The 27726-nt window shown below is 41.6% G+C and overlaps 1 protein-coding gene across 3 annotated transcripts in view; it reads left to right on the forward strand.

Moving 5' to 3' along the window:
* Positions 1-27726, forward strand: part of KIAA0930 (KIAA0930 ortholog) — a 77239-nt gene that overhangs the window by 40083 nt on the left and 9430 nt on the right. The window contains exons 3-7 of one of the 3 annotated variants that reach the window (XM_075112598.1): positions 19626-19733; positions 21002-21079; positions 23876-23977; positions 24420-24560; positions 27141-27335. In XM_075112598.1, the coding sequence (XP_074968699.1) occupies positions 19626-19733; positions 21002-21079; positions 23876-23977; positions 24420-24560; positions 27141-27335 (624 nt within the window). The remainder of the gene's footprint in view (positions 1-19625; positions 19734-21001; positions 21080-23875; positions 23978-24419; positions 24561-27140; positions 27336-27726) is intronic. The other 2 variants (XM_075112608.1, XM_075112618.1) reach the window with 2 other exon arrangements.

Raw genomic sequence — 27726 nt, forward strand, 5'->3', positions numbered from 1 at the left:
CCTACTCTTTGAATTATGACTAGACATGTTTTTATTTTACACTGTAGTTTTGACCATTCTTTCTTGAAAGATGGTGTCAAAATACCAAAATCATATCATTAAAAGAGGAAGAAGCTAAAGACTGATATTTATAGAAGTCAAACATAACTTCAGGCATTCCTGCCACCCCCCAAACTGTATGCTCTCATTTACATCCCCAGAGGCAGACTGAAAAGGCGGGTGAAGGGAAGAGGTTCAGAGTAGTTTGGGACCATGAAGGGCTAGAACTGGAGCTGCATTGTTGGCTCCTGCCTTATGTGCAGGCTGTGTCAAATGGTCTGGTGATGATTTCTCCGTGGGCCATGCAAAAATTGACTGTCAGGTCACCATAGAAGTGGGTCTCTGTGTAGCTTGGGTATACAGCAAAGCAAGTAACTGTAGTTCTTCCGTAGACACTGTATATGTTCTCTGCATTTACCCAACAGTTGTAGGTTTTGACTGAAGGAAGCTGGCAGAGATGCGTGAGGTGAATTGTTGTCCTATGACATCTCAGAGCATTAGTTTATATTCATGAAAATAAGATCTGTACAGCTTTGAGCACAGTAATCTTCTTTAGGGCTGATGACAACGACAACAAGAATGGATTGAGCGGGGAGGGGCTGTTTGTCTGAATGCTGACAATGGTGCTGTTTGTTTTCTGAGATGATGAGCTCACGTGGCATGTTCGCATCATTTGCATGCCATACTGCAATGATTCATGTCAGTGAGAAACAAGCGACGATTTATCGAACAGTTTTCAGGTTTTGATGGCTGTCCTCTGTGATTAAAAGTCGTTGCTGCTTGTGGAGTGTTCTCTGTGCTTACTGGAGCTGAAGAGTGTCAGCAGCAACATTTGATTTTAAGTTGAAGTGTAATAGAGGTTAAGCAGAAAAACCTGATAGGATCAAGATTAGAGGTTCTGTTCAATTTTAAGGCTAAATGAGAAGGGCTTTGGATGCATCTTAGTCACAACAGCTTGAAGAAATAAATCTCGTGATTTGGTGTACCAGTAGGCGATGATGGTAAGCTTCTCTACCATCATAAATTTCATTTTAAAAGGCCTTTTAAATTATCTACTTCATTGACCCCCTGGTCTAACGGACTTAAAGTTTGCTTCTCTTTTCCACCCTACCAATTTCTGAACTATGCATGTATGGGTGAAACAGCAATTAACCCCTTAAGATGGTCTGTGCCAGGGCAGAACTGCCACACTGAATTCTGGGCTATATGCATGACACAGACTCTTGGATCCCAGAGAAGTGTACTCAACTCGGTTTCCTTGGCATGTCACAATTACACTCTTGCAGTTTTTCATACCAAGTTTTGAAGATACTTCTTCTCTTAGTGTCTTTAAGCAAAACCACAGACCCCATCTGCCAGGATCTGTGCAGGCAAGGCACTGTAGACCGTAGCTCTTCTCAAGGTTAAGGGATTTAGTAGGCTTTTTTAAGGGTGGAATCCCTTTAACCTGTCACTTCTTATGCACCATTAAGTCAAGACTCACAAAACCCCTTCACTGTTGCCTCACACACCAGCTGATGTGACCTGCTGGAAGATGTAAGCCCTGATCCTCACTTAAAGTGTCCTGTACATTGCCAAAACCTACAGCTTTAAAAGGTTAAAGTGGTTGGACTTGGGATTCTGGTTTTAAAATGGTATTAGATCAAGCTTTAATATCCCTGGCTCTTTCTGGTGCAAAAAGCGTTTATAAAGGATTATGCCTTGTTACAGCTGCAAGCTTCTGATCTTTCTGTAGAAAGAAGCTTTACTTTCTCACGGGACCGCGGAAGTTGCTAGTATGTTGTTAACAGAAACAACTGCTGAGTATGGAAACTAAGTGATAGATCAGCAGAGCTAGGTTGCATTAACCCCTTCAGCCTTGTATCATGCTTTGTCACCTGAAAAGGGTGCTGTATTTATAGGGCAAAGCAATAAAAAAGATAAATTTTAAGGTACTGTTGGTATATGTTCCGAGCTTGCCTGGATTTTGGAGTAGGTCCTGTTTTCTTCAGCATCCTACAAATGTGGAAGAGTAGAGTTGCTGCCAAATACATGGGGTAGTCATTCAGGCTTGTAAGTCTTCAAAAAGCTTAAGCTACTGATGTTGTGGCTGCAGCTTCAGAAACTGAACTGAACAGGAGCCATGGTTTGCACATTTATGTGCATCTGGACCTATGACACAACAAATACTGGCTATGGTGGGAGACCAGTTAGTTTCCAAAGCTAAATAACTTTAGGCACATGACTCCCATGGAAAATCACAGGATTTTCATAGCTGAATCTATAATTTGCTGTCACCATCTGTCTGGCTGGAAGACTTGACAACCTAAACTCAGCATCTAGCAGAAATGTAAGTTTTAAAAATCTTACATTGCTGTCTCTGTTGTACCTTTCAGAGCAGTGCTTTTTTATTTATTTATGTTTTTGAACACTGTAAGCAAACAGGATGTCCCCAGAAGAGCTGTTTGATATTGTCGTGGTTTAGCCCCAGTCAGCAACCAAGCACCACGCAGCCGCTCGCTCACTCCCCCACGGTGGGACGGGGCAGAGAATCAGAAGAGTAAAAGCGAGGCAACTCATGGTTTGAGATAAAGACAGTTTAATAGGTAAAGCAAAGCTGTGTGTGGAAGCAAAGCAAACCAAGGAATTCATTCACTACTTCCCATGGGCAGGCAGGTGTTCAGCTGTCTCCAGGAAAGCAGGGCTCCATCACGCATAACGGTTACTCGGGAAGACAAACACCATCACTCCCAATGTACCCCCTTCCTTCTTCTTACCCCAACTTTACATACTGAGCATGATGTCATATGGTATGGAATATCCCATTGGTCAGTTGGGGTCAGCTGTCCCGGCTGTGCCCCCTCCCAGCTTCTTGTGCACCCAGCAGAGCACAGGGAGCTGAAGAGGTCCTTGACTAGTGTAAGTGCTACTTAGCAACAACTAAAACATCTCCACATTATCACTGCTGTTTCCAGCACAAATCCAAAACATAGTCTCATACTAGCTACTACGAAGAAATTTAACTCTACCCCAGATGAAACCAGGACAGGTATACTTCATGGCAGTTCCTCATCACTATCTGAATGCAACAGAGAAACAAATGGCCAACAAATGCATCTCTTTTGCCAAACAAATTCTCTCCTTGTACATGGATAACGTGGGAACAAATGACGGTTGCGACATGTGCCAGTCAGTGCAAAGAACGCTGTTCTGCCTCGACTCTTCCATTGTGCTAAGTTCATGGAGGTGTTGCAGTAAGTAGGAATGGCTTCTGCAGAAGAGGACAGCATCAACGGATTGCGCTCATTTTGAAACGTGTAAAAGGAACGCTGACATTGTCAGATTGATATTATGATTTTATGTAAGGAGCTCAACATCTTAAATGCAAAGATTTGGCTTTTCTTTTACAATTATCCTTCTGAGAAATTCCTCTGCTTTCTCATGCTGTTTTGCTGACATTTGGTTGTCTAAATACATTAATGTAAAGGAGCTGCTACTTGATAGCCTACACTCCTGGTCCAGTTTTTGCAAGACCATCTCCATTTCCTATGTGTGCTGTAACAGACTTTGGCAAAAACGAAGAATAGTGCCACAGGAGTGCCAAGAAGATCTCTTTCTTACACAGAACTGGATCCGACTGTCTGTGACCTGGAATATGCTTGTATACCTGGGAGACTAATGAGCATTCAAAGTGGAGATGCCTTCATATTCTGTCCTATTTCCAGAGTAAAGTTGAGTCTGAGGCAAAGCGAGCGTGCAGATGAAATATCCTTGCAGTGTCACAGGCAGTAAACTCCTGACTCAGGAAGGTGGTGTGGGCTGTGGGGGCATTTTTAATGAGCTGCCTTTTATTGCTTCCAGTCTCTGAAGAACTCTTCTTAAGCAGTTAAATAGTGTGACAAGAAAGCCAGGATCAGAAGTGAATTTAGTATAAATTGCACTGAAACATGGGAGCCCTGATTCATGTGGCTTAGAAGATGCTTTGTTCTCTGCAGCAGAGGGAAACATCATTGGGAAGAAAAGAAGCCCAGACCCTGTTCCCCCATCTGATACAACTGTAATGAATAATTCAATATTGCAAATACAGCATATCTGAGTCACTGTGGGGTTGAGGGACAGCGAGCCGTGCTAGGCTGGGCTTCACACCCTGGAAAAGGTAAAAGTGTCTGCACAGAGCTCCGTGAAAGCCTCATCAGGCTACTAGCTTAGCAGAGTGCTTAGATGTACAGGCTACACAGTGTCACCGTGCTCATTAGAGGTATGAAGATGTCTATTTTCAGTGTTGAAATCAATACACTATTGAATTGAAACTCTGGAGTATCATAATCCAGTCACTAGTAACACTAGTAATTAGAACTTAAATGTCTAGTCTGTCCACCAGGGATTTTTTTCCCCCAACATTTTCTGGTCAGTAACCCAGTTTATGCATTTCCACATCCAACAGAGGTGGTTTGAAATACAGTGGTTTATTAACATTCTGTGATCCTATTTCTCCCATGTCTTTGTTGCCTTTGTTACTGATGTAGCGTTCCTTCCCTTGTTTTGCTGACCGGATTCTGCAGGAGGCATGCTATGTGTTGCTTCATGCACTTGTGCTTTGCTGGGGAGGGCTTCAGAAAGGCTGGGAAATAATATTACAGGAATAAGGTAACAGTGAGCAACCCAGTACTTCTGAAAATATTAGTTACTCTGTAGTCTGGGGCCATGTTTGATAGTGCTTAAATAGTCACATGTGTTATCTATTCTTCCCATTTTTGAAAGCTGATTTAGCAGATTTATGGAGTGTTTGGGGAATGAAGGTTGATGTGATTCACAGAGTACAAGTATAAGGTAGCAGCTAGGATTAATTTGTCAGTATCTCAAATATGGTGATTTCTTGCCCTGCTGATACCGATAACCATGTTTTAAACCCCAGCCTTGCCTTGCTTAGCCACCATTACAGTGGCTTTCTTGGTGCCAGAGATATGCTGCAGGAGAACAGTTTGCACACCCTGTGTGTCCTGTGATTTCATGTTGTTGCCTTTTCCCTCATTTGTTTGAGCATCATCAAGCATTCAGACTGTTCCAATAATTTGAACAACTTGCACTTTTATTATTTTTGATCTTTTATACCTGTTCTGCTATTGCTAGAGTTGCAAAGACTTTTTGGTTTCTTTTCACATAAGTAATTTCAATTATGGCTGGATGAAGGCAGCTTTTAACTCTGTGGGTCCCATTGACTTTTCTCAGTCTTATAATTTACTTGTTCTTATTGCTTTAGGTTCTGCTTCTTCATGTACAATATGCAGATACCAGGAACAGTTAGATGTTTAGGCTTGTTAAATCGTTGTTTTCCATGACTGTGACTTGCCGATCTAGAAGGAATGTCTTGTGCTCATTGGAAACAAGAAAACCGAATACGTTTGGTAGGAATTCACTGTGATTAAGAATTACTTTTGCAAGAACTGTAATTAGTGTTAAAGTGACTTCTTTAATATTGAGATAGAAACTTACATAATAATGAAAGAAAGGGAGAAAACACAATCTCAAGGCAGTGCAGGATCTAAAAAACTGTTTGGTGTGTGCCCTCAAATGAGGGGGGCACACAGAATTTTTTTGCTACATATTGGTGAAGTGCAAAGGTTAGAGGAGGGTGTCTTCTATCTTTGAAGAGGGAGAAAGCTGCTGTTTCTCACTGCCAACATATGCTATAGATTGCCTTGCGTGCCTTTTACTCTTGTCTCATTAGTGATAAATGGGGCCTGACTTCTTGAAGTTTACTTACTGTTAGTTACTGTTCAGTTCAGACCTGGTCATAGACCAAAGTCTGTTCTTCCCCCAAAAGTGCAGTTGGGTGTAAGGAGAGGATGCTAAGAGGTCAAAGTTGGGGAATGTTTGCAGTGACGCCTCATCTTTTCTGAAAGGGGTTGGGATGATGAGCAGCGTAATTAACCTTGACCTTCAGGGGTTGGTCTTCTCAAATCAGAGCACTTCTCACTCTAAGATAAACTAAAACATTGACTTTAGGGCAGCCTTATGTCATTAAGCCATCATCTGCAACCACACCAATAAATGACAGGAGAAAGACTAGGTTGTAAGGAATTACAGCAGCACTGAAACCCATGTGAGTAGTGGGAATAGCTTGGCAGAACTGAATATCAAGAGGAAAAGAAATGGGAGGGAATAAAGGCTACGTGTGAGTTGATTTTGCTGTTTCAAAGCTTAGACTGTAACTGCGCTTGTTCAGTGAACAGGCCATGAGTCAACCGGTCTGTGGTAACAGTTACCTCTGTTATTCCCAGCCTGAGCCTTTTAGCATTACTGCACATTAGCCTGTGGATGCTACAAGAGAGTTGTGTGATGAAGTGGTGCAGGATCATAATTTTAGCATGTCTTGCTCAGAGCTTTGTTCAAGGAACAAAGCCCTGCCTTGCTCTTCTTCACAGGTATATGAGGCTTTCTCCCTAAAAGCTCTTGGTTAGCACAAGAAGAAGTTCATCTTATTCCCTTAAGGATTTAAGTCCTATTTGGTTGTTAGAAGGGAGAGCAGTCAGCCTGGTCATCTTACTCTCTTCTAAAATCCCAAATTAACTATGAAAAGAAAGCATACTTGTAGCTATTTGTCTGAAAAAAGCTAAACTTAAGGTTCAGCATGGTTCCCAATCACTTATCAAATACGGTGAAATCACTGCCTGCCTTAACCTCCTTAACAAATATCAATCTTCAAGAATAAAAAAATACTATATATAAGGCAAATCAAGCCAATGATTCTCCTTGTAATGGCTGTCTTTCTCAAATTTATCTGTCAAGTTTCATAATTGCAAGTGAAGTCTTTAAGTGACAACAAAATAGAAATGAAATTTTCCTAATGCAGTATTTTACTGCCTTTTGTTTTTTTATACCAAATAGAAATGTTTTCAGAGAATCACAGAATCCCAGGTTGGAAGGGACCTCAGGGATCATCTAGTCCAACCTTTCTGGGAAGAGCACAGTCTAAACAAGATGGCCCAGCACCCTGTCCAGGTGACTCTTGAAGGTGTCCAACGTGGCCGAGTCAACCACTTCCCTGGGGAGATTATTCCAATGGTTGACTGTCCTCACTGTGAAAAATTTCCCCCCTCATGTTCAGTCAGAATCTCCCGAAGAGCAACTTGTGTCTCTTCCCCCTTGTCCTCTCCATGTGACTCCTTGTAAAAAGGGAGTCTCCATCTTCTTTGTAGCTACCCCTTAAGTACTGGTATGTGGTGATGAGATCCCCTCTAAGCCTCCTTTTCTCAAGGCTGAACAAACCCAGTTCTCCCAGCCTATCCTTATATGGCAGGCTTCCCAGTCCTCTGATCATCTTGGTGGCCCTTCTCTGGACCCCTTCCAGCCTGTCCACATCCTTTTTGTATAGAGGGGACCAGAACTGGACACAGTACTCCAGGTGTGACCTGACAAGTGCTGAGTAGAGCGGGATAATGACTTCTTTCTCTCTGCTGGTGATGCCCTTTTTGATGCAACCCAGCATCCTGTTGGCCTTCTTGGACGCAGCAGCCTACTGTTCGCTCATGTTGAGCTTCCTGTCCACCAGGACCCCCAGGTCCCTTTCCACGGAGCTGCTCTCCAGCCAGGTGGATCCCCGTCTGTGCTGCACTCCCAGATTATGTTTTTGTAGGTGCATGACCTGACACTTGTCCTTGTTGAACTTCATAAGGTTCTTGCTGGCCCACTCTTCCAGCCTACCCAGATCCTCCTGCAGAGCAGCTCTCCCTTCCAGAGTGTCTACTTCCCCGCTCAGTTTGGTGTCATCAGAAAACTTCATCAGGCTACACTTGATGCCATTATCCAGATCACTTATAAAGATGTTGAATAACATTGGGCCCAATATCGATCCCTGGGGGACTCCACTTGTCACAGGTTGCCAGTTTGAGAAAGATCTATTTACCACCACCCTTTGGGTGCGGCCTGTCAGCCAGTTCCCCACCCACTGCACAGACCACTTGTCTAGGCCATAACGCATTAATTTCTCCAGAAGAAGGCTGTGGGGGACTGTATCAGAGGCCTTGGAGAAGCCTAGGTAGACAATGTCCACTGCCCGCCCCATGTGAACCAGGCAAGTCACTTTGTCATAGAAGGCCACCAGGTTTATCAAGCACAATCTGCCCTTAGTGAAGCCATGTTGGCTTTTCCCAATCATGTGATTCATTTGACTTGTGATGGCCCCCAGGAGGATTCGTTCCATAACTTTCCCAGGGATTGAAGTAAGTCTGATGGGCCTATAGTTACCCAGATCCTCCCTCGAGCCCTTCTTGTAGATAGGGGTAATATTTGCCTTCCTCCAGTCCTCTGGGACATCCCCCTTTCTCCATGACTTCTTGAAGATTATGGAGAGTGGCCTCGCGATAATGTCAGCCAGCTCTCTCAGCACCCTTGGGTGGACGGCGTCTGGGCCCATTGATTTTTAGGGGTCAAGCTCCTGTAATAATTCATGTACTAACTCTTCCTTCACTGATGGTGGGTCGGTGTTTGGATCAACCAGCAATTTTGTTCCCAAAGCCTGGGGCCCGACAGTGCTGGTAAAAGCAGAAGTGAAGAAAGTATTGAGGACCTCTGCCTTTTCTGCATTGTTGGTGATTGACTCTCCTTTTCTGTTTAACAGTGGGCCTATGTTTTCCTTAGTTTTCTGTTTATGGTTGAAATACCTGAAGAAACCTTTCTTGTTATTTTTGACATCTATGGCCAGTTTCAATTCGAGCTGGGCTTTTGCTTTTCTAACTGCATCTCTGCACACTCTGGCTATGCCCTTGTAGCTCTTGATGGATAATCCTCCACTTCTCCATCTCTGTATGCTTCCCTTTTGGATTTGAGTAGACCCAGGAGGTCGTGGTTGAGCCAAGGGGGCCTCTTGCTCCCCTTGCTCCACTTACTTCCCTGTGATTGTTTTATACAATCACACTTTATTTTTAGCTTCCCCAGCACTTATTACTTCCTTTATAATCATTATTGTTGCTTTATATATTTCTTACATGAACACTAATAAACCGTACAAAGTCTGTGGCTTTTAGTGATAGGACTGCAAATAGGTGTATAAATCCAGCAAATTACTTTGGTTAAAAACAAGAGGTCCTGTGTGGTGAATCTTCATATTAATGAATGTTATATGTAATTATTCCTTTTTGGGCTCTGACCATAGTTACAGTGGTTTGCCTGGTTTCTGAACATTTATATCTAGACTACTGTAGATACACCAATGTCAAATTTACCTTGAGGTATGTGTATATAAGTTAGAAATACTTGGAAAACCTTGAGGTGAAATCCCAGCTTCCCTGGCCCTTCTTCAGCACTAGTGGTAATGTGGAGGTGTCTGATTGCTGATTGTCACAATAATACAATCCGTGAGACCAAGTTTGTCTGAGGTTGCCCAGCACATTTGAAAGATGGGTGGAAGTGGGAAGGAGCTCAGTGGTTTAAGCCTCATTTTCTTAAACCAGATGATGTATTTTTTTCCCCATTATATGCACCATTACGTCAGTAATCCTACAGCTTTTTATGCATATAGCCAGTTCGCTCTGTGATGACATCTGGTAATCCCACATTCACATGAGGTGATTGCTGCTGTTGTGAAGTCCTAAATACACGTAAGAGATGTGAGAAAGAGGACAGGAAGGGAGAAGACATTTTTTCAACAAGTTCAGCTGCTTATTTAAACTAACATGGCTCCTCCGGGATAGGAAATATTGCAGCTAATCTTGCAACCTAGTGTGGATGATTTTGACTTGACTAGGTCTTCCATTTACAGACAAATGTGACAAAATGGTGTGAATTGTTTGTTTACATTTCAATTTTGAAAGCACGTTTGCTGGTAGCCACCTGTGAACCCCTGTTCCTATTTAACATGGGCTGGAGTAGGAATGGTGTCTGTTTCAGCGACACCTTTCATGTGTTGTCAGCCCTCCTGCAACTGGGTGATGAAAGAGGATAATCCACTGCCACTCTCTAAGGCTCTTATTCCACCTGCAAGCACCCTTCTGTGTCCTTGCCTACAAATATACATAGCATTTGCAGTAAGTCTTCCAAGTTGAATGTTGCAGCTAAATGTCAGCACGGTGTTGGTAGAGACAGGGCATGATCTGGGCTGCAAAGTTTCTTGCCTGCAGGTTGTGAATGAGTAGCAGAAGTTACAGTCATTCAGCACTTCTCATGCCAACAAATGGAAGAGGGAGTCCAAAGCTATGAAAAGACTCTCCTAGGTAATTGCATCACAGAAAAGACGAGCAACTGCCTTTGGGCACGCAAGTTGTCCCGTTTGGACCTTTGAAGGAACCTCTGCAAGGCACTGGAGTCTGAGTTACCTTCTTGCTGTTCTGATTTTTCCAGAGACTCTAGAAATTGCAGTCAGCTTTTTCGATCTTTTACTGCTTTTTCTGTTGGTTTGGCTTTTGATTATACAAAGTTGTTGTGGGGAGAGAATTATAAGTAATTAATATTGAAGCAGATTTTAGAAAATGAATGGTTTTGTCTGTAGCTGAATTTTGCCTCTTGCACAAAACAGTTTACAGTTGCTTTATTGGATTGGGTTTGCTTTCAGCTTTATAGCTAAGGTGGGTGTCAAGTTGCCATAGCTACTGGGCATTATGCTGCCTGTGTGTACTCCAGAGGTACGTTACAGGAGGATCAGGTGCAACTTCTAAATAATTAATAGTATCCAGGAAAAAGGAATTGGAATTTTGTTTTGGAGGGCTTTCTGATACTTGCCAGTGAAAACTAGTAGCCATAATCCTAAGAAGAAAGCGCCATATGACATCTGAATGAATGATTCTTTTTTTTGTCAGTACATTGTTACACGTTAAATACAGTTGTCCCCTTTTAAATATTATCTTGGATATAAATATTGTAGGGCAGTCTTATAGCATAATCTGTTGTCAATGTCATTGTCCCTTGTGCAGCTTCTCTATGTGACAGGACTGGGGAGGCACATTTCCCATAAGGCTTCTCTACATGCCCCAGAAAATACCAGACTTTGATTTTCTTCCCATTTAATAGAGACAGGTTGGTCGATGCCAAGCGGATGGGTGAGCAGATGGATTTTCATGGGTGACTTGGTCAGATCTGTCCATGTTGTCGTATCGGGTGTATAATCTACAAGGATGATTGGCAGCCTGTTACAAAACACAAAAACACTGCTTCATATACAGGTCTAGGTTATTGCAGCTTCTTCCATCTTGTTAAATGCATGTGAGGCCACAGTCTTTGGAGATCAGAGTAATGACCTCCATGCCATTTGTGGTGATTTCTTGTTCTGAGAAAATGCCCTATTTCTGTGCCAAAGAGTCCTGGCAGCTCCTGAGAGAGTGTCTTTTCCTTCTGAATTGCATCATGTTGTTGATACGTTCTGGTACATAGGCAAGGAAGCAAGGAGTGACCTCCCTCTCAGTGATCTGGTAAGGATTTTTTGCCCAAAGAAACAAATGCTGTTGTAATGGCAGCTCCATGGTGTAGGGAAAGTTAGGACATGTTTTGGCCGACTTTTGGCAGGTCAGTTTGCGCAGCCAGCCTTGCTCCGATGAGCTGGAGGAGGTGCTAAAGCCGGAGACATTGCAAAGACTTCAGCATTTGTCACACAGATCTGTATTGCTGCTGGGTTTCAGGCAGCAGCCTTATTTATCATGTTTCCTTTTTTTATGAATTACATCCACTCTTTCCCCAAGAGAAAGATGAACAGGAATCACTGCACACAAACTCTCTCTTCTGGTACTGGGTAGCTCTGGCTTGGACTGCGTCTACCTTCTAATATCTGCTAATCTCAGACATGAGACCTGCTGGTAAAAATAACATTAAATGTTCAAACCAGGGTAGAGCACTTTGCATTAAATCAGGGTCATGGAGCATATTGATTTTTTTTTTGATGCAAGAATCAATATAACCCTTCCTTTTTCCCATCACCAGTGTATTAAGTTAGCTTGAAACATTTGTGAGGCTGATTCAAAACTTAGTCTTTAAATTAAATAATATTCTGAAAGTTATGAGGGGGCATGCATGTTTGTTTCTTTTTTGGTTTTGTTTTTTTTTTTCCTTTTAGTTAACTTTAGGAGCAAGCCTACTGGGATTTGAAGTATTTCAGAGCTACAGTGAAAGTAAAACATAGAAAGTGAATGGCCATTATCATCTGCATTCTAATGGGGATCCGCTTCAGAGGACCTGGATTTTCCTCTTAATTTTATAGGACTCTTCTAAGCATTCCAGTAGCTTTTTACAGCTTGATTGTTGCTTCCAAAATGCTTTTGTATCAATGATAGCCTTGGTGACATTAGTCATGGAGATGATGCGGAAGTCCAGAAGTATATTGCGTTTTGAAAATCCATTGAAGGTACTGTATTTTCAGGTTACTGGAGAGCTGAGCTTTGGGAGTGAGAATTGATGTCTTTGCGTAGGTCTGGGGAAAATGGTTTAGGTTTTGTGGCAGAAGGAGCCAAAGATGACTGCTTATGCCCCAAAATCTGTTCTTCCTGTCTAACCAGTTGATTCTATTAAAAAGCTGCTGTAGTCGCAAATTCTCTCTCCTTCACATCCATAAACTGTCTTACTGTAGTAGCACTACTGGTGCTGTATGAAGTGTTTCAAGTTACTTGGGGGGTGGGGTGGGGTGTGTGTTCAAAGGTCCAGAAAGAAAAGGGGTTTTAATGTTCTGCCCAGCTTGGGAATATAACTAGAATTTACATTAACATTGCAGTCATAGTTAAATATCATTTTTTGGTTTTATCCTGACAGTGCTTGATGGCTGGTGTTTAGCATTTAGCACCACTTCTTTCTTGTACTTTAAATATTTTCTCATATTTTTTTTTAAGACATCTTCCATTCCCCTAAGAAAAAGAATTTTGATTGTATATATTGGTAAAAATGTAATCTTCCTTCACGGTCCAAATTTATAACTAAATGCCTTGCGCTGTGTGAAGTGTGGTATGTATCAATTGTATACAAGTCTGATGTGAAAGCAGCTGAGTATCTCACGGGCACGGAAGGGCTCTTCTGATGCCCTGAATCCTGGAGAACCAACACTTTTGCTCGGAAGCAGTCTGGAAGGGGTATGTGTGCATCTGTGACAGCCTGCAGGCTGTGGAACTCCTCCTTACTTCCAACTTCACACTGTAGTGTTGGTGCTGCTGCATCTGAAGCTGCTTAAATGGAACAAGAAAGCCGAACGGCTTGAGTTGCTGACGTGCACCAGGCTCGTGCTGTTGCAGCTACATAGGTACTGGTACCAAAGCTGTCTGGTTTCCTACTGCTGTAGGTTTAGTTGCTGGGGTGAGGGGACAGGACACCACACAAAAATCCCAGCTATGCGATTAGGTGCATAAATAAGTGCCTGTGGAGGCACAAAATATTAGGTGTTCAAGAGTAAAGTGTTGTCTAGAAAATGGAGACATGCTATGCTGCTGGTAATACCAATTTGTTCTGTTAATGTCCACCTGGGTTAAATGCTTACTTAAAGGTACCTTAGTGCTGAAAAGAGATTGTTAAAGTGGGAGGAAGTAAAACAAGTGGCTGGTGGATAATGCACAAGAAAAGAGCGGAACAAACTAGGACTGTGTTTGGGGGTAGATCTGAAGTATGGGACAGAAGGACGTTAGTTCATTTGGTCACTGAATTTAGAAAGACCATTTAATTTGGTAAGTATTTAAGATACTGTTTTGGAATTCCACCTTTTTGCTACAGGGAAGACTACTGAAAGGCAATGCTTGGATAAATGTGAGACAGATGCTTCTAATATTGAAAGCTACTAGGCTTCACAGTAGTTGGATGCACTGCGTGATGGGGGCTTTTAAAACTGTGTGCTGGTGAGTGTGTGCTGGGGGATAATTCTGCTTTTGTAGAAGATGGACCACTTCTTGAAATAAACTTTTTTCCTTTGCTGATTCTTCCTGATCTTTTGAACTAAACCTGTCGATGTATAATTCTAAAAATCAAATTTCAGTCACTGTGTTGCAGCTGCCTCTGGAGACAGTAGGAGTATATCCTTGCAGGACTTGTATTGTGGAAAAAAGTCTTGCTTTGTTCACTGTATACTTCCTCTCCCTTCTCATGTTCAACCCCCTCCCCTTTACTGTTTTTTAGTGAATGTGGTCTGAAAAAAAACTGAAGAGTGGTGCTACTACTAGACAGACCTGTAATCCCATTAGACTTCTCTTTAACAGAAAACGAGAATCTGCTTTTTTCTTTTTTTGATGGCTTTTGAATGCCAATAAAATAGTGCTTCTTGTAAATCCTGGTCTTGGTACCTCATGTTTTCTGTGCTGCCCACCTGACAGCCTGTATTGATTTTGATTGTAGATTTCTTTCTAAGAGATTTTCAAAGGCTTACGTGCTAAACCGTGCAAACAAGGTGCTTCTCAATTCACACAGGTTTCGTCAAACAGCTCTAATACCTTGGGAACTGTATAGAATTATAGCTCTCCTTAGTGAGGGTTTTTTGGCAGGAGGGCCTAAATTATCCCAGCATCCATATTATTAATATCAGTTAAAAAGATTGATTGTATCCTGGAAGCTTTGGGGAGCAAATAGGCATGGTGGAAAAAGTACACGATTTATCACAAAGATTTTAAACTAGACTGGGGTCTTAGATGGGGTTTTCTGTGTTTTGTGATAAAAATGTTCCAGCTGTCTGTAGGTGTATAACTTAACACATGTTATATTGGCTTCCAGTACAAGATTTTGTATGGCTTGAGTTCTTATCTAAAGATAACCAGTCCATAATATATACATATTCAAAAGGCATACTTCTGTGAATAAAATACATCAGTGTTAATATATGCTTTGCTTCTTTGCACTTAGGATGTTCTTTTTGTGCACATAACTGCTGCCAACAGTTTGTGTTGTGGGTGGGAGCAGCTGCAGCTATAAGTAGCTATGGGGCTCTCCAGGACCTCTGGTGTCACTCCAGAGCGGGCACAAGCATTTTGGCCCAGAAGCCCATGAAGTCCCAAAGATGGACCATACCAGTACACAAGAGCTGTGTAAGAAGGGAGCCAGAACATTTGCCAAGCGTGGAAACAAAATGGGCTAAGGAAAAACAGGATGACGGTGGGGTTCCTGGCTAGCAGGAGCGGTGAAATGGAGCAGGCGAAGGGGGAAACGACCTCAGGTGGAAGCGTTGGTAAGGGGGCTCTGCAGTGACTGGTGACTGGGATTATAAAATTACAGTGGATTCAGATCTGGGAATGACACACATTTGGTGCTGCATGAATTATGAGGGCATGACCATTGGACTCTGCAGCCTGATCCCTAGGAAATGTGGATCCGTTTATTAGTATAGTTCAATAATTCAGTGCCAGGAGCACACACAGGCTCTTAGAAAGGACAGGCAAGGCACAGCATGCAAGTTATTTAGCATGCATGCTAAATAGTGTTGCACACCCTTTTCTGCACAGTCATGTTGCTGTACAGAAAAAATGTAATCCTGAGGGAGAATTGTCTGTGTACACCAGCACCGTGCCAGTAACAGAAAACTCCAGTACTGGAGAGTTACCAAGAGGGTGGAAAAGGAACAGAAGTTCTGCAGAGGTGCCCTGCTGAGAGGCATGGAGACCTCCTAAAGGAATTTTTGTCTGGTGTATCTGAAAGATTAACAAATGACCGAAAAAAAAAAAACACCGAAAAAAAACCCAAACAAACAAACCAACCACCACCTTAATATAGTAGAAATAGGCATGACAAGAACCAGAGGCTGGTAAAAGGAAAGGAGCTGAATTAAATGAAGTTGTACACATTCAGCCAAGAGGATGATTAATCATTGGAACGAGTTCTCAAAATAAGGTCTTTTCCCAGGCACTGTCTAGTCAAATGTGATTAACTGGGTTTTGTGAAGAAGTAACAGGGTAGGATGTGACACGTAGGAGGTCAGCCTAGCTGATATAACTCTTCTTTACAGCCTTAGCTCAGTAACCGTATGAAACCTTTAGAAAGGTGGCATAATGGATTTCAGTCTGCTGAAACTGTAGCAGGGTTATCATCTTGACCTGAAAGAGGAAATATCCAGTCTGGCTTTTGGATCGCATTGGGAATAAATAATTAGTATTTACATAGTTCTTTCTATTAATAACTTTCCATGCTTGCAGGAAGGCACATCTAATTTAAAGCCAGATAAACAAGCATAGAGGTGAGACATGGCCAAGTAAATCAGCAGCAGACCTGGAAAAAGACCCAGCGTTTCTTCGATCCCCAGCTGAGACAGACTTGTTTTCTTGGGAGGACTCAGCTGTCTGAAATCCAACACATTCTCCAGTCCGTATCATTTCTTAACCCCAGATGGCCAAATGTGACAACATTAATTAAGCGTAGAATATCACAAAATGGTCTGGTGATGAAAAGCATGAGGTATAGTAAGAAATTATATATATTTTTTTTGTTTCATATATATATAAAAGGCTCACATTTAGCATGTGATTTCTATGTAAATATAAAGCAACACTTCTGTAAGACAGGTGTTCCTCTTCATTTAGGAAGCACTGTGCTCAGCACTGGCAACACTGACTTACCCGAACTCATGTAATGTTTTATATTACTGGGAACTCATCGAGATTTTGACAGCACTCCTGTTTGTTGATGTCTGAGCACTTAGATGTCAGAACAGTGAACACATTGGTCTTCTGTTTTCCGTGCTGTCAATCCCAAGTTGCCTACATTCACTTGAAATTATTCACTGAAATATGAAAGGTTAGTACTTACGCCTTAATTTTTGGATTGGGACTTAAATGAAGAAAATCTTAGTGACAGCTAAGGTAGCTACTTCTACAGCATTTATGTGACAACTGCAATTCTTTTGCACATAAGGAGCCTGAATAATGTGGGTTTCTGAGACTTCAGGCTTTGATTTTACATTCTTGGTATATATACCATTTGTAATAGTACCAGGAAGATAAGCATGCAGATGCTGAGCAAGCTTCCTTGGGACGTGGGCAAATTAGGTCAGCCTGCAAAGAAATTTAGATTGTTGATTTTAAGCAATAGTGATTAAGATGGAATGGTGAAAATTGTGTTTAAAGTTCTTTGTATGAGGTTTTTAAATTTTTTTTTTTTATGATTGTTTTGGATGCCTCCTTTATTGGCTAATGCTAAACAAGTGGCTGCAGGGTCTAAATGGAGCCAGCCTCAGTCTTTCCTGCATCCTTGGCCCTGCCTGGGACTGCACAGTGTGCCGGGAACAGCAGGATCATTTGCTATGAGTTGAACCGAGCCTGTTGATTTATTTCGCGTATTGCATGGCCACCTTCACACGTCCAGCACTGTAGAGGGTATCAGGGATTAATCTGTGAGCTACAGCACTTGCATGGAAAATGGAGCCCCTGGAAAGGGTGTTTGTTTTGGCCACCCCATATTTAGTGCTTTGCTTTATGCCAAGATGCCTTACGGTTGCCTTTTTGTTCTTTCTGGAAGAATTGTTCAGAAATTAGTAAAAGAGATGTTGCAGATAAAGGTATCTGAGATAAGGGGTGAGACTTTTTTCAAAAGTGACTTGGAATTTGTGTGCCTGCACTGTGAAGCATATTACCAGTCAGATGGGGAGCAGTGGTGCTGCTTGTTATAGCATCCTGGTTGAGGGCTCATTCTGTTTTATAAAGCAGATCATTTGGTGGTGCAGCACATAAGGCATCTGAAACTATGGGCTGTTGTAGCAAGTGCAGGCTTTTTGGTCTAACTACAGCTAGTGCTGGCTAGGGCTGGTTTGTTCCCCCGATGCTCACAGAGGATGCATACCTGGGCATGAGCAGGAGCTGCAAAACACATCCAGCAGATGCCGGCACTATGGAGAGCATTTGGAAGTCCACTTTCTGTCTTTCTGAGGTCAGATGAATGCTGCCTCTGTTGCTTCTGGCTGCTGATGGCTCCTTTCTCTCTGGGAAGAGGTCACCCTTGTTCTGCCTGGTTTGACCTGTTGAACAGACACCTATAGCCTGTGCAGTTTATTGCCTGGCAAAAAATTGAATTCCTTAAATTGCTGAAATTAATTTCCTTTGGAATACAGCGTGGCTTAAGCACTTGGCTCAGGGAACTGCTGTGGTGGTGATTCACAGTCATCCACCATGCCCTAACCCACGGGTTGTACTGCCCGGGAATCCTACCCTAAATTGGTGGTTAGGGAAAAAGTGATTAAAGAAAGGCCCTTTTTCTGTCATTACCTGTTGCAGGGTTGGGAGCTGTTCTGTGAAAGACTCGTCCAATGGCTCTGTAATGGCTGGGGAGAAGTAGTTCAGCGTATGAATTAATTTCACTAGCAGAAAAAATTAGCAGCTGACGTCTGCAGAGGGAGGTTTAAACTTTATTGTTAAGAGACAATTAAACTCTGCCTGGATTAAAATAAAGGCTCCATGGATATGGAGGCAGAAGAGACCAGGGTAGTGTCTGCTGAGCACTTGGTCTCACTTATACTGGCGTTAGTTTTGGCTGGAGTTTTACCTTGCTGTTACTCAGTTGTCCTCCACCCAGACCTCTCGCTGCATCTTTCCTTCAGAGACAGGATGGCTTTTGTTTCACAGGGTATTTCTGGAATCTTACAAATGTGATGTTCTTGTGCTTTTAGGCATGAAAGTGCAAATATCACCTTTGATTATTTGGAGATGAATTTTAAATTAGATTATTTCCCTCAGCTGCTCCTATCTCAGTTTTTTACAGTAACTCTCATTAGTTTGTGTGATTATATTGCCAATAGAAAAATTCATGGTTGGGAGCTTTAGAAGAAATAAAAACAAACAAAGGAATGATGCTGTATGAGTCTATAGGCATTTCTAAAAGATATTTATAAGCTAAAAAATGAATTATCGTAAACAGTGCATTTGGCTTTCATGGTATCTGGTGATAGTGTCAACCCTGAAATATTGTACTGTCACTGTTCTCCTATATTTTGGTCTTGCAGCTTTCTTCTCCAGTTGAAATAAATGCACAGTTACTATAGGGCTTAATCTTATTTCAAGTTACTATAGGGCATCATCTTAATCCATTTGATTTCATTCACATAATCTGACTTTTACAACAATGTTTTCTAACAAATCAGCTCTACCCTTTTTTCTCTGCCCCGACCAAAGCCAAAAGAGGTTAATGAATTGCCCTGTTTACAGCTACAACAATCATTCAATCAGTACTGTAGTGTGAAACCTTTTAGAAGAGGGGTTACCTAAATGTTGTCTGTGAGGTATTAATTAGTGGACTTTGTCTTCCCAGAGACTCCCACCCCAATTGGGAACAAGTGACAGCCACCTGCTAGATAACGTTGAGCATTAGTCTAGTGACATATTTGGTTCTAAGGGATTGTGTTAAGAGAAATACTTGTGTGTGTGTATATCCCTGAGCCTTATTAATTTCATTTTTGCTAAAACATAGCCGGCATAAGGAGTAAATGAAATGCTGTCCAAAACTGAGATTCCTCTGCACAGACCTGCCTTTCTTACCTGTTCTCCTTTACATCCCCTGTCCCCCAGCTTCACTTCTGCGTAAAGCCTTCCATGAGGGCTGGCCTTGCATGGTCAGCAAAATCCAACCCTGACAGAAAACTATAGAACGAAGCTACGCAACATGCAGCTTCTGGTGTCAATTTTATGTTTGCACACAGGTACCTTTTAAGTAGTATTTTTCAAGGAGATGTGATGTTTTCTTAGCAGGTTGAAGTTGAAGTTTACCGGAGAGATTCTAAGAAGCTTCCTGGCCTGGGAGACCCTGACATTGACTGGGAAGAGAGCGTCTACTTGAACCTCATCCTACAGAAGGTAACAGTGATGCTTATCTGATTTTCATGGGCTATTTATACTAGAGAGGTTTCAGGGTAGGCTTTGATCTGGCCCCTTTGCTCCATGGCTTGGGGGATTTGACCACTTTTGGAGGATATAAAGAAACCATGGCTTTAATTTTGCCTTTAAGAGTCTAAAGGAACATAAACTGAGGTGTTTATTATTTTTCAGTAGAGTCCTAATAGCTTTTCTCAAAAACCTTTTAAATATATCCAGTGAAGCTGGGCTGAATTTTATGCTCCATAACGGTTTTGCAAAATGGAAGGCTGTGTCAAGTTTAATAGTTTTTGAGAATGAATGAGACTGCTATACAAGGAACATCTCTGTTAGAGTTCACAGTACTGGTGCAGCTAAGAGAGGGAACTGCTAAGTGGAAATGCAGTAAAGGTGTTATGTATTACACTGGGAGTTAGTTTGCCGCTCTCAACATCAGAACTTTAATAAAACTCTTTGGTGGTGGAAGCATGAAGCTAGCACAAAATATCTCTTTAATTAACTCGTAGGTTGTTATGCATATGTTATGTTAGCACTTAGGGAAGCTGAATGTTACTATAGTCATTTGAGATCCCTTTAAAAGTTTAGTTGATAATTTCAGAATGAGAGATTGCTGGTTCATTGTACACGTCCTGGAAAATAAATTGTTTTCATTCTCTCTCCTTCCTCCCAAAAGCCTTGTTGCAGAACTACTTTGCAGAGAGCAGTTTCTGGCTTTATTTGATGCTGAATAAAAGCAGAATCTGTTTGCTACAGTTAGAATTCAGAGATGCTGTTACAGCTGGGCTTCGCTATCATTGCCGTCCAGAGCTATCATGCTTGCTCCTTAGAAGTTTTTTCAGTTGTTCGGCAGGCTGTGTTAAGGTTTCTGACCTCTCTAACAGGTTGATCATGTTCATCAGTGTTTCTATTTTTCGCTTTTCAAAGGGAGGATATCTTTCCAGTTCTACCTTAAAGTGTGCTTGTGTGCTTGTGTGTGTGTGTGTGTGATGCTTATTTCCCCCAGCTGACCAGTAAGCTAGCATAAACAATATTGACAGGAGTTTCTTTATCCATAGGTTGCGCACCTCAGCAAGCATCTGTGCAAAAGATTTCAGTATCATTGAGTATAGTAAAGAGAGTAAAGAAAATAGCAATACTACTTTTTAGCCAGACAGCTACAAAAAATTAAGACAGAATATCTTCTGCTTCATGCACATGAATGTTTTGCTTTTCTAACTCTGAACCTTTGTCTAACTGGTGCCCTGTTTTAGCTGGATTATGTGGTGACATGTGCTGTGTGCACACGCTCTGATGGAGGAGATATTCACATTCACAAGAAGAAATCTCAGGTGAGATTACCCTGTTATTACTGTGAATAAAAGGTTGGCATCCAGTATTACCTAATCCTAAAAACTGTTATCAAAACCAGGTCAGTGGTTCTCAGGCTGTGCTCTGACAGATGCATCCTTGTGAAGCACCTCAAGTCTTTGTCTAGAGACATTTCCTGCCAGTCATCTAAATGTGAGACCTAAATGTCCTTTATAGCCCCTCTCAAGAAATTGTAAAGACCTCTGCATGCTCTCAAGATTTATGTATTTGCCTACTGGATTTGAGGGGGAGGAGGGGAGGGGTGCTGAGGGGACTACGCCCAACTGTTAACCAATCTGAGTGTAAACCTGAAACTGTATGAGACCTGAGTTATGAGAAGGCTTCAGGGTAAATCTGTAATGTAGGGCTATTAAATGGTAGACAACTTACTGGTTACCAGTTTATCTTTTCATTGCTTTGAGATTCTTGTTTTTTCTTTTAAACTGCTCATTCCTTCTATCTCCACACCGAAGGCTTTTATCAGTTGCTTTTGTGAAGTATACAGTTAATCCAGGGTTTAGCATAGTGGAGGAGGCTGAATAATAATGCATGGAGGAGATATGAACAAGAAACCCCATGCTTCTTCACTCAGTTCCCAGCAGATCTTGTAACAAGTTCTCCTAGTTGGCAGAAATCCTTCTAAAAAAGGCTCCTGCTGCCTTTAAAAGGTTGCTCCTCCCAGGCATTTCCATCCCTTTAGCTTATTCAGCTGCTTGCATTGCTTTATAGCTAAAATAAACCAATGCTCTTTCATCCTTTAATTTTGTTTTACCATTTTAAACCAATTGCTGCTTTGTATAGGAACAAAACTAGTAATGCTGATTAATGTATTTGTAATTTGCATGAGTGAGGCACATATTTCCCATCTTTTGATACTATTGAGACACCACATTACACCACTGATGTAAGCCTCTCGTTTCTCATTGCTTTTTCCACTATTTAGTAGTGCAGATTTCACCCCCAGTTAACTTCTGCAAAATTTGTTTGAGAAAAATCTGTAAATATTACTTGCAGATTTGAGAACTAGGAAGATGAGGATGAAGGACCTGCCCTCACTGTGTGTGAGCAGTGTTCAGAATAAGGAAGAGGTTTTCTGTTCCTCATTCCTAGAGGCTCATGCTGTGGGACTGCTTATAAATTTTATTTTGTCTCCCCTTTTCTAGGAGAAACTGAGCACACACTAAAACTTACCAGTATCTACTAGTAACTTTTCAACACCATGACATTGATCTATGGAGAGAGAAAAAGGCAATTCTATACACTGTGGAAAGCATATTTGCAGTAGGACATCTCACATGTGCTATTGAGGCTTTTAGTTTTTAATTAACAAAAGCCAGCTATTTTGATCTATATTTCTGCTCTAATGGTTCTTGCTTTCGAAAGTGTATATTGTCCTGTCAGTGTGCCACCAGATGTTGAATAGGTAGAAGCCCTATTCAGGCATAGGACTTGCTGTGCTACTCCAGACCTATGACAAAGCTTCTGTGTTCATACCAGTAGAGTACCTAAGGCATGAAACCAGTGTAAAGAAGGCTGATTTCCCCTAAATTATTTTGCAGACTACATTGCTTCTCTGCTAGCTTGACGATAAGATCTCTACAAACTGTATTTTCCTTAGCTGTGTCTGACTGGAGATAAGTTTGGGTTTTTTTTGTTGTTTTTTTTTTTTTGCTTTACATCGGATGGCATGAGAACAAGGATGCCTGGAAGATGTCCTTGTTTCAGGCATTGGTGCAGGTGTCATCTTTGAGGAGTCTTGTTACATTTTAATGCTGTTTCTTGTCATGAAGCAACCTTTCTTTTTAATAATTTGTATTTAAACATGCATTAGGCTTCATAAGTACAAATAAAGAAAAGCAACCCTCTCATCAGTATCTTATATCCTACCTTTAGTCATGTTTTGTGTTGAACAGTTTGTAGCAAGAGTATCACAAGCCTGACAATCTGGGCATATTCAGAGCTTTCAACACATTGACAGTAGGCTAAGATTTGACAGGTTTCTTTAATTCAAAGCTTTGTTTATAAACAGAGGTGGAAGTAAGGAAAGCTACTTGGTATAAATTCTTCTCCCTCTGTACCTGCTTGTTAATCTTGTTGGAATGGTAAAATCTAAAGCCTTTAGCTCTTTAAACACAGGTTGGTTTGAGGAGTGAAGTGACCAAAGGAATTTAGGAACTGCTTCAGAGGGGAGAATGCAAGAGGAAGTACAGGGGATAGAGAAAGAAACAGAAGATGAGGATGAGAAATCAAGTGCTTTTTCTCCTGAGGCCCATGCTTCCCATTACTGAGCGATGTTGATCTTATTGTGGTACTAAGCAAAAAATAAGAATGACATTAAAAGTACGAGCAAATAGTGTTAGGTCACCTACTCCATGGTAACTTTATTGCTGTGTGTGCTTTTACTTTGCAGCACATTGCAGTAACTTTAAGGCAGGTCAGGATGGTTTTCTCCGTTAATAAAAATGAGGATACCTTAACTGTGTAGCATAGGATGGTGAGAGGTCAGGTACCCACAGGGACACTTACAGTGGAGCAACCAGTATTTGATAACTTGCATGTGAAAACTAAAGGATTTCACAAATACAAAACAGGCTCTAGTCAGAAACCAACTCAGCTTTGCCTGCAGGATGTCCAGCATTTCTAGCATACGTGAAAATGTTGGCTGACTGTGCAGTGTTGAACTGTGGTGTTTTGGTATTGCTTACCTTGTATTCCGTGCATCCATTCCTGAGCACATTTAACTGAGAAGACGTATTTTTTTTCCATATCTTTCTCAGCAAGTGTTTGCGTCTCCTAGCAAACACCCAATGGACAGTAAGGGAGAAGAGTCAAAGATCAGCTATCCCAACATTTTCTTCATGATTGACAGTTTTGAAGAGGTGAGTTCCTTGTTGCAGCAGCAGTTTTGTCCTATTCTAGTCTTATATACTGATTAGTTTCTTTTCTTGTACCTTTTGGCCAAAGGTTCTTGGCTAATTGAGGGTTATCTTCCAGTAGTTTTTGTTTTTATTTTACTTGGCCTTCCTCTTTCTTTAATGTTTGAAATCTGAGCTTAAAGCTGGATTTTGGTATCTCTCTTCGTGATGGGCTAAAGCAAGACAGGCTAATGTGAGAGCTCCTTATCTCAACGCATGGTTTGCAGTTTGCACTGCCTGAAGCCTAATTTTTTTGAAAGACTGGGATGAAGCATACAGCTCCCTTGCTTTCTTCCATTTACATTGAAACTGCCTTGGGTCTAAGGAGAATCATGGGAATCTGAACATATTTGACCTTTAACAGCTGCAGTTCGCCTTGAAGTGTTTCATCTTGCACCTTTGGCAGGTTTTCTGTGACATGACTGTGGGAGAAGGAGAAATGGTCTGTGTGGAGCTGGTGGCCAGTGACAAAAGCAACACTTTCCAAGGGGTGATTTTTCAGGGGTCCATCCGCTATGAAGCACTCAAGAAGGTCTATGACAACAGGGTAAGGTGCTTCTGAAAGACAACGTGCTTTGCAACAATGATACTCTGACCATAGTCTTTCTTTGCTGCTGAAGCTGTTAGCTTTTTTTCTGTTAGATCATCTGCATTGTAGCCTGTCTTTTTTTGGCTTTGAAAGTTACCTGAAAGCTAATGCTTTTGGCTCAGACAGCTGAGAGTATTCAGATCAGGATATATTACTCTGGTGTTTGCCAAAAGGATTGAAGTTGATGAGCAGTCAAAATTGTGACACAGGGATGGATCTGAATAACAGAGTTCTGGGAGCCCCTTAATTTTCTTGAAAGGTCATAGATGTTTGTAGTTACTTCAGAGAAGGCATGTTTTGCAGGGAGGTCTTAAACTCTGATAGCTACCTTCCTATATGTGAAACGTGTTTTCCTTTACTGTGTTTTGTATTTTCAAAGCTCTATTTTCAAAATACCACTGTAGTTTCACTGCCACAGAAGGAAGCTTTATTTGCTCTCCTACAGAAACATGAAATGCCAGCACTTTTTCAGCTTCAAATTCAGTACTTAGTGCTGAAGTCAAGAGAGTGCAAGAGCCAATCAACAGTCCTGAGAGATTTTACAAAACAAACAAAAAAATGCCCATAATATCTAATGTGTCTGTAAACTTTATTTCCCTTTGTTCCTATCCTTGTCAGGAGAAGTTCTAAATACTTTCCCTTCTGCCTGTTTTAAATGGGAGTAGCTATACTCTTCTAGCAGTTTTTTGACAGAGTATGAAACTGTTTCTCTGAATTCAGAAATTGTTTCTCTGTCCCACTATCTGCTTACAGCCTCATGCAATCAGCAGGTGGGTTATTAAAATACATGGGAATGCAGAAACACTAAAGACAACATAAGAATAAAGCCCTGCAATGGAAATACAAGATTTGATGTGGTGAAGTAACTTCATAGCCTAGGAATGTCCTGTTTGACCACACATTTCATCTAACAAAACAATGTAAAGTACTAAAATAGAATCATAGAATTATTAAGGTTGGAAAAGACCTCTAAGATCATCAAGTCCAACTGTCAACCCAACACCCTGCTTCCTAAACCATGTCCCACAGTGCAACACCTACATGTTTTTTGAACATTTCCAGGGACGGTGACTCCACCACCTCTCTGGGCAGCCTCTTCCAATGCCTGGCCACTCTTTCAGTGAATAACTTTTTCCTAATATCCAATGTAAACCTCCCCTAGCACAGCTTGAGGCCACTTCCTTTCATTCTATCACTAGTGATCTGGGAGAAGGGACCAACACCCACCTCGCTACAACCACCTTTCAGGTAGTTGTAGAGAGCGATAAGGTCTCCCCTCAGCCTCCTCTTCTCCAGGCTAAACAATCCCAGCTCCTTCAACCTCTCCTCATACGACCTGCTCCCCAGACCCTTCACCAGCTTCCTTGCCCTTCTCTGGACACACTCCAGCAACTACATGCCCTTCTTGCAGTGAGGGGCCCAAAACAGAACACAGCATTCAAGGTGCGGCCTCACCAGTGCCGAGTACAGGGTCACGATCACTTCCCTACTCCTGCTGCCCACACTATTACTGATCCAAGCCAGGATGCTGCTGGCCTTCTTGGCCACCTGGGCACACTGCTGGCTCATGTTCAGCAAGCAAGTTGTTAGGTCTTCAAATACTCAATTATGGCTGAAGGCAAAACTTGAGATTTGGCCATTCTTTTAACAGAACAGAAGCAGTTTCTTCATGCTTTTGAAGGTTATTTGATTTCAGTTGTGTCTGTATTAATTCTTAGCACAATAACCAATTGTGTTACATGATGAGCATCTTGGACCTTTCAGGTGATAAACTGATTAAAGTTGTGATATGCATATGTTTAGGTGGTTTAAGTCCTACGTGTTTCACTTGGCAAAACCTTGACTGTTTTCATATGAAATATGAAAACATCATGATTTTCACATTTCCTATGTCTGTTCCTTTTTTCAGTTCTCAGTTCAGTTTTCAGTTCAGTTCTGTTAACTGGAAATTGAGCCCTTCTGTCTGTTGAGAGGGTTCAAAAGCTGTCAGGGTTTTGCGGTGAGCAGTGCAATGCAGGTTAGTTGTGCACGGGGGCTGGTTCTTTATGCTTTGGCCTTGACACTGTGGACACACACAAATATCTGAATTGACTTGCCACAAAGTAGTGCCAGAATTGTGCAATGCGCTTTGTTAGTTCGAAGCATCTCGTGTGTGTGTCTGTTGCTTTTTGGGCTCAAACGAGTGTCCCTGCACAGGCTGTGTTGAGTTGTGCACGTGCCTGCTTGTGCTCTGGTGTGCCATATTGTATGGGTTTGCATAAAAACCTTCTGTTTTACCTCAGCGTGCCATTGGGTAACTCTGCTTCTTGGATAGCTGAAGGAGTTGATTCTTTTCTGAGCCTCTATTTTTGTATCTGTAAAATTCCTTCCCTTCTGGAGATCACTTCACATTGTGGCTTAAAATGCTTCTTAAGAATCAAGATAATGATCATTATCCACTATGTTTTTCACTTATTCTTAGATAACTGCTTTCAGAGACCATTATTTTTTTGAAATATAGAGACAATATTACATGGTTTTCTTTCCTGTCTTGAGTAGGTGAGTGTTGCAGCTAAGATGGCTCAAAGAATGTCCTTTGGCTTTTATAAATATAACAACATGGAGTTTGTCCGAATGAAAGGGCCACAAGGGAAAGGACATGCAGAGATGGCAGTGAACAGAGTTTCTACTGGTGACACTTCACCATATGGGACAGAAGAAGATTCAAATCCAGAATCCCCAGTGCATGAGAGAGTAAGTAGCAGACAGAAATACTGACTTAAGGGTAAGGATGAACATGTTTTGTTCCAAAGCCAGTAGTGGACTGAAGCCGGGATTAACTCACATCAAGGTTCTGAACTTAGGTTTGCTTGTGTGTATTTTGAACATACTCAGTGTATGCAGATGGATTTCTAGCACAGTTTCCCTCGAGCAAATACTGAATGCAGGGATGACTGTATGATTCATACTTCTGGAGGAGTGTTTTGTTGAAACAGCAGCAATGTTGATGCCAGGGAAAATGATGATTCTGCCTATTTTCTCTGAAAATTAATAGATTCCATTTCTGTACGAGATGGGGATTTAGCTAGAGATGTGGAATCGTATATTATGTAGGTTTCTTGCTAAACCTCACAGGAAATAGTAC

This window comes from Phalacrocorax aristotelis, chromosome 1, assembly GCF_949628215.1.
Source record: "Phalacrocorax aristotelis chromosome 1, bGulAri2.1, whole genome shotgun sequence".
Lineage (NCBI taxonomy): Eukaryota > Metazoa > Chordata > Aves > Suliformes > Phalacrocoracidae > Phalacrocorax > Phalacrocorax aristotelis.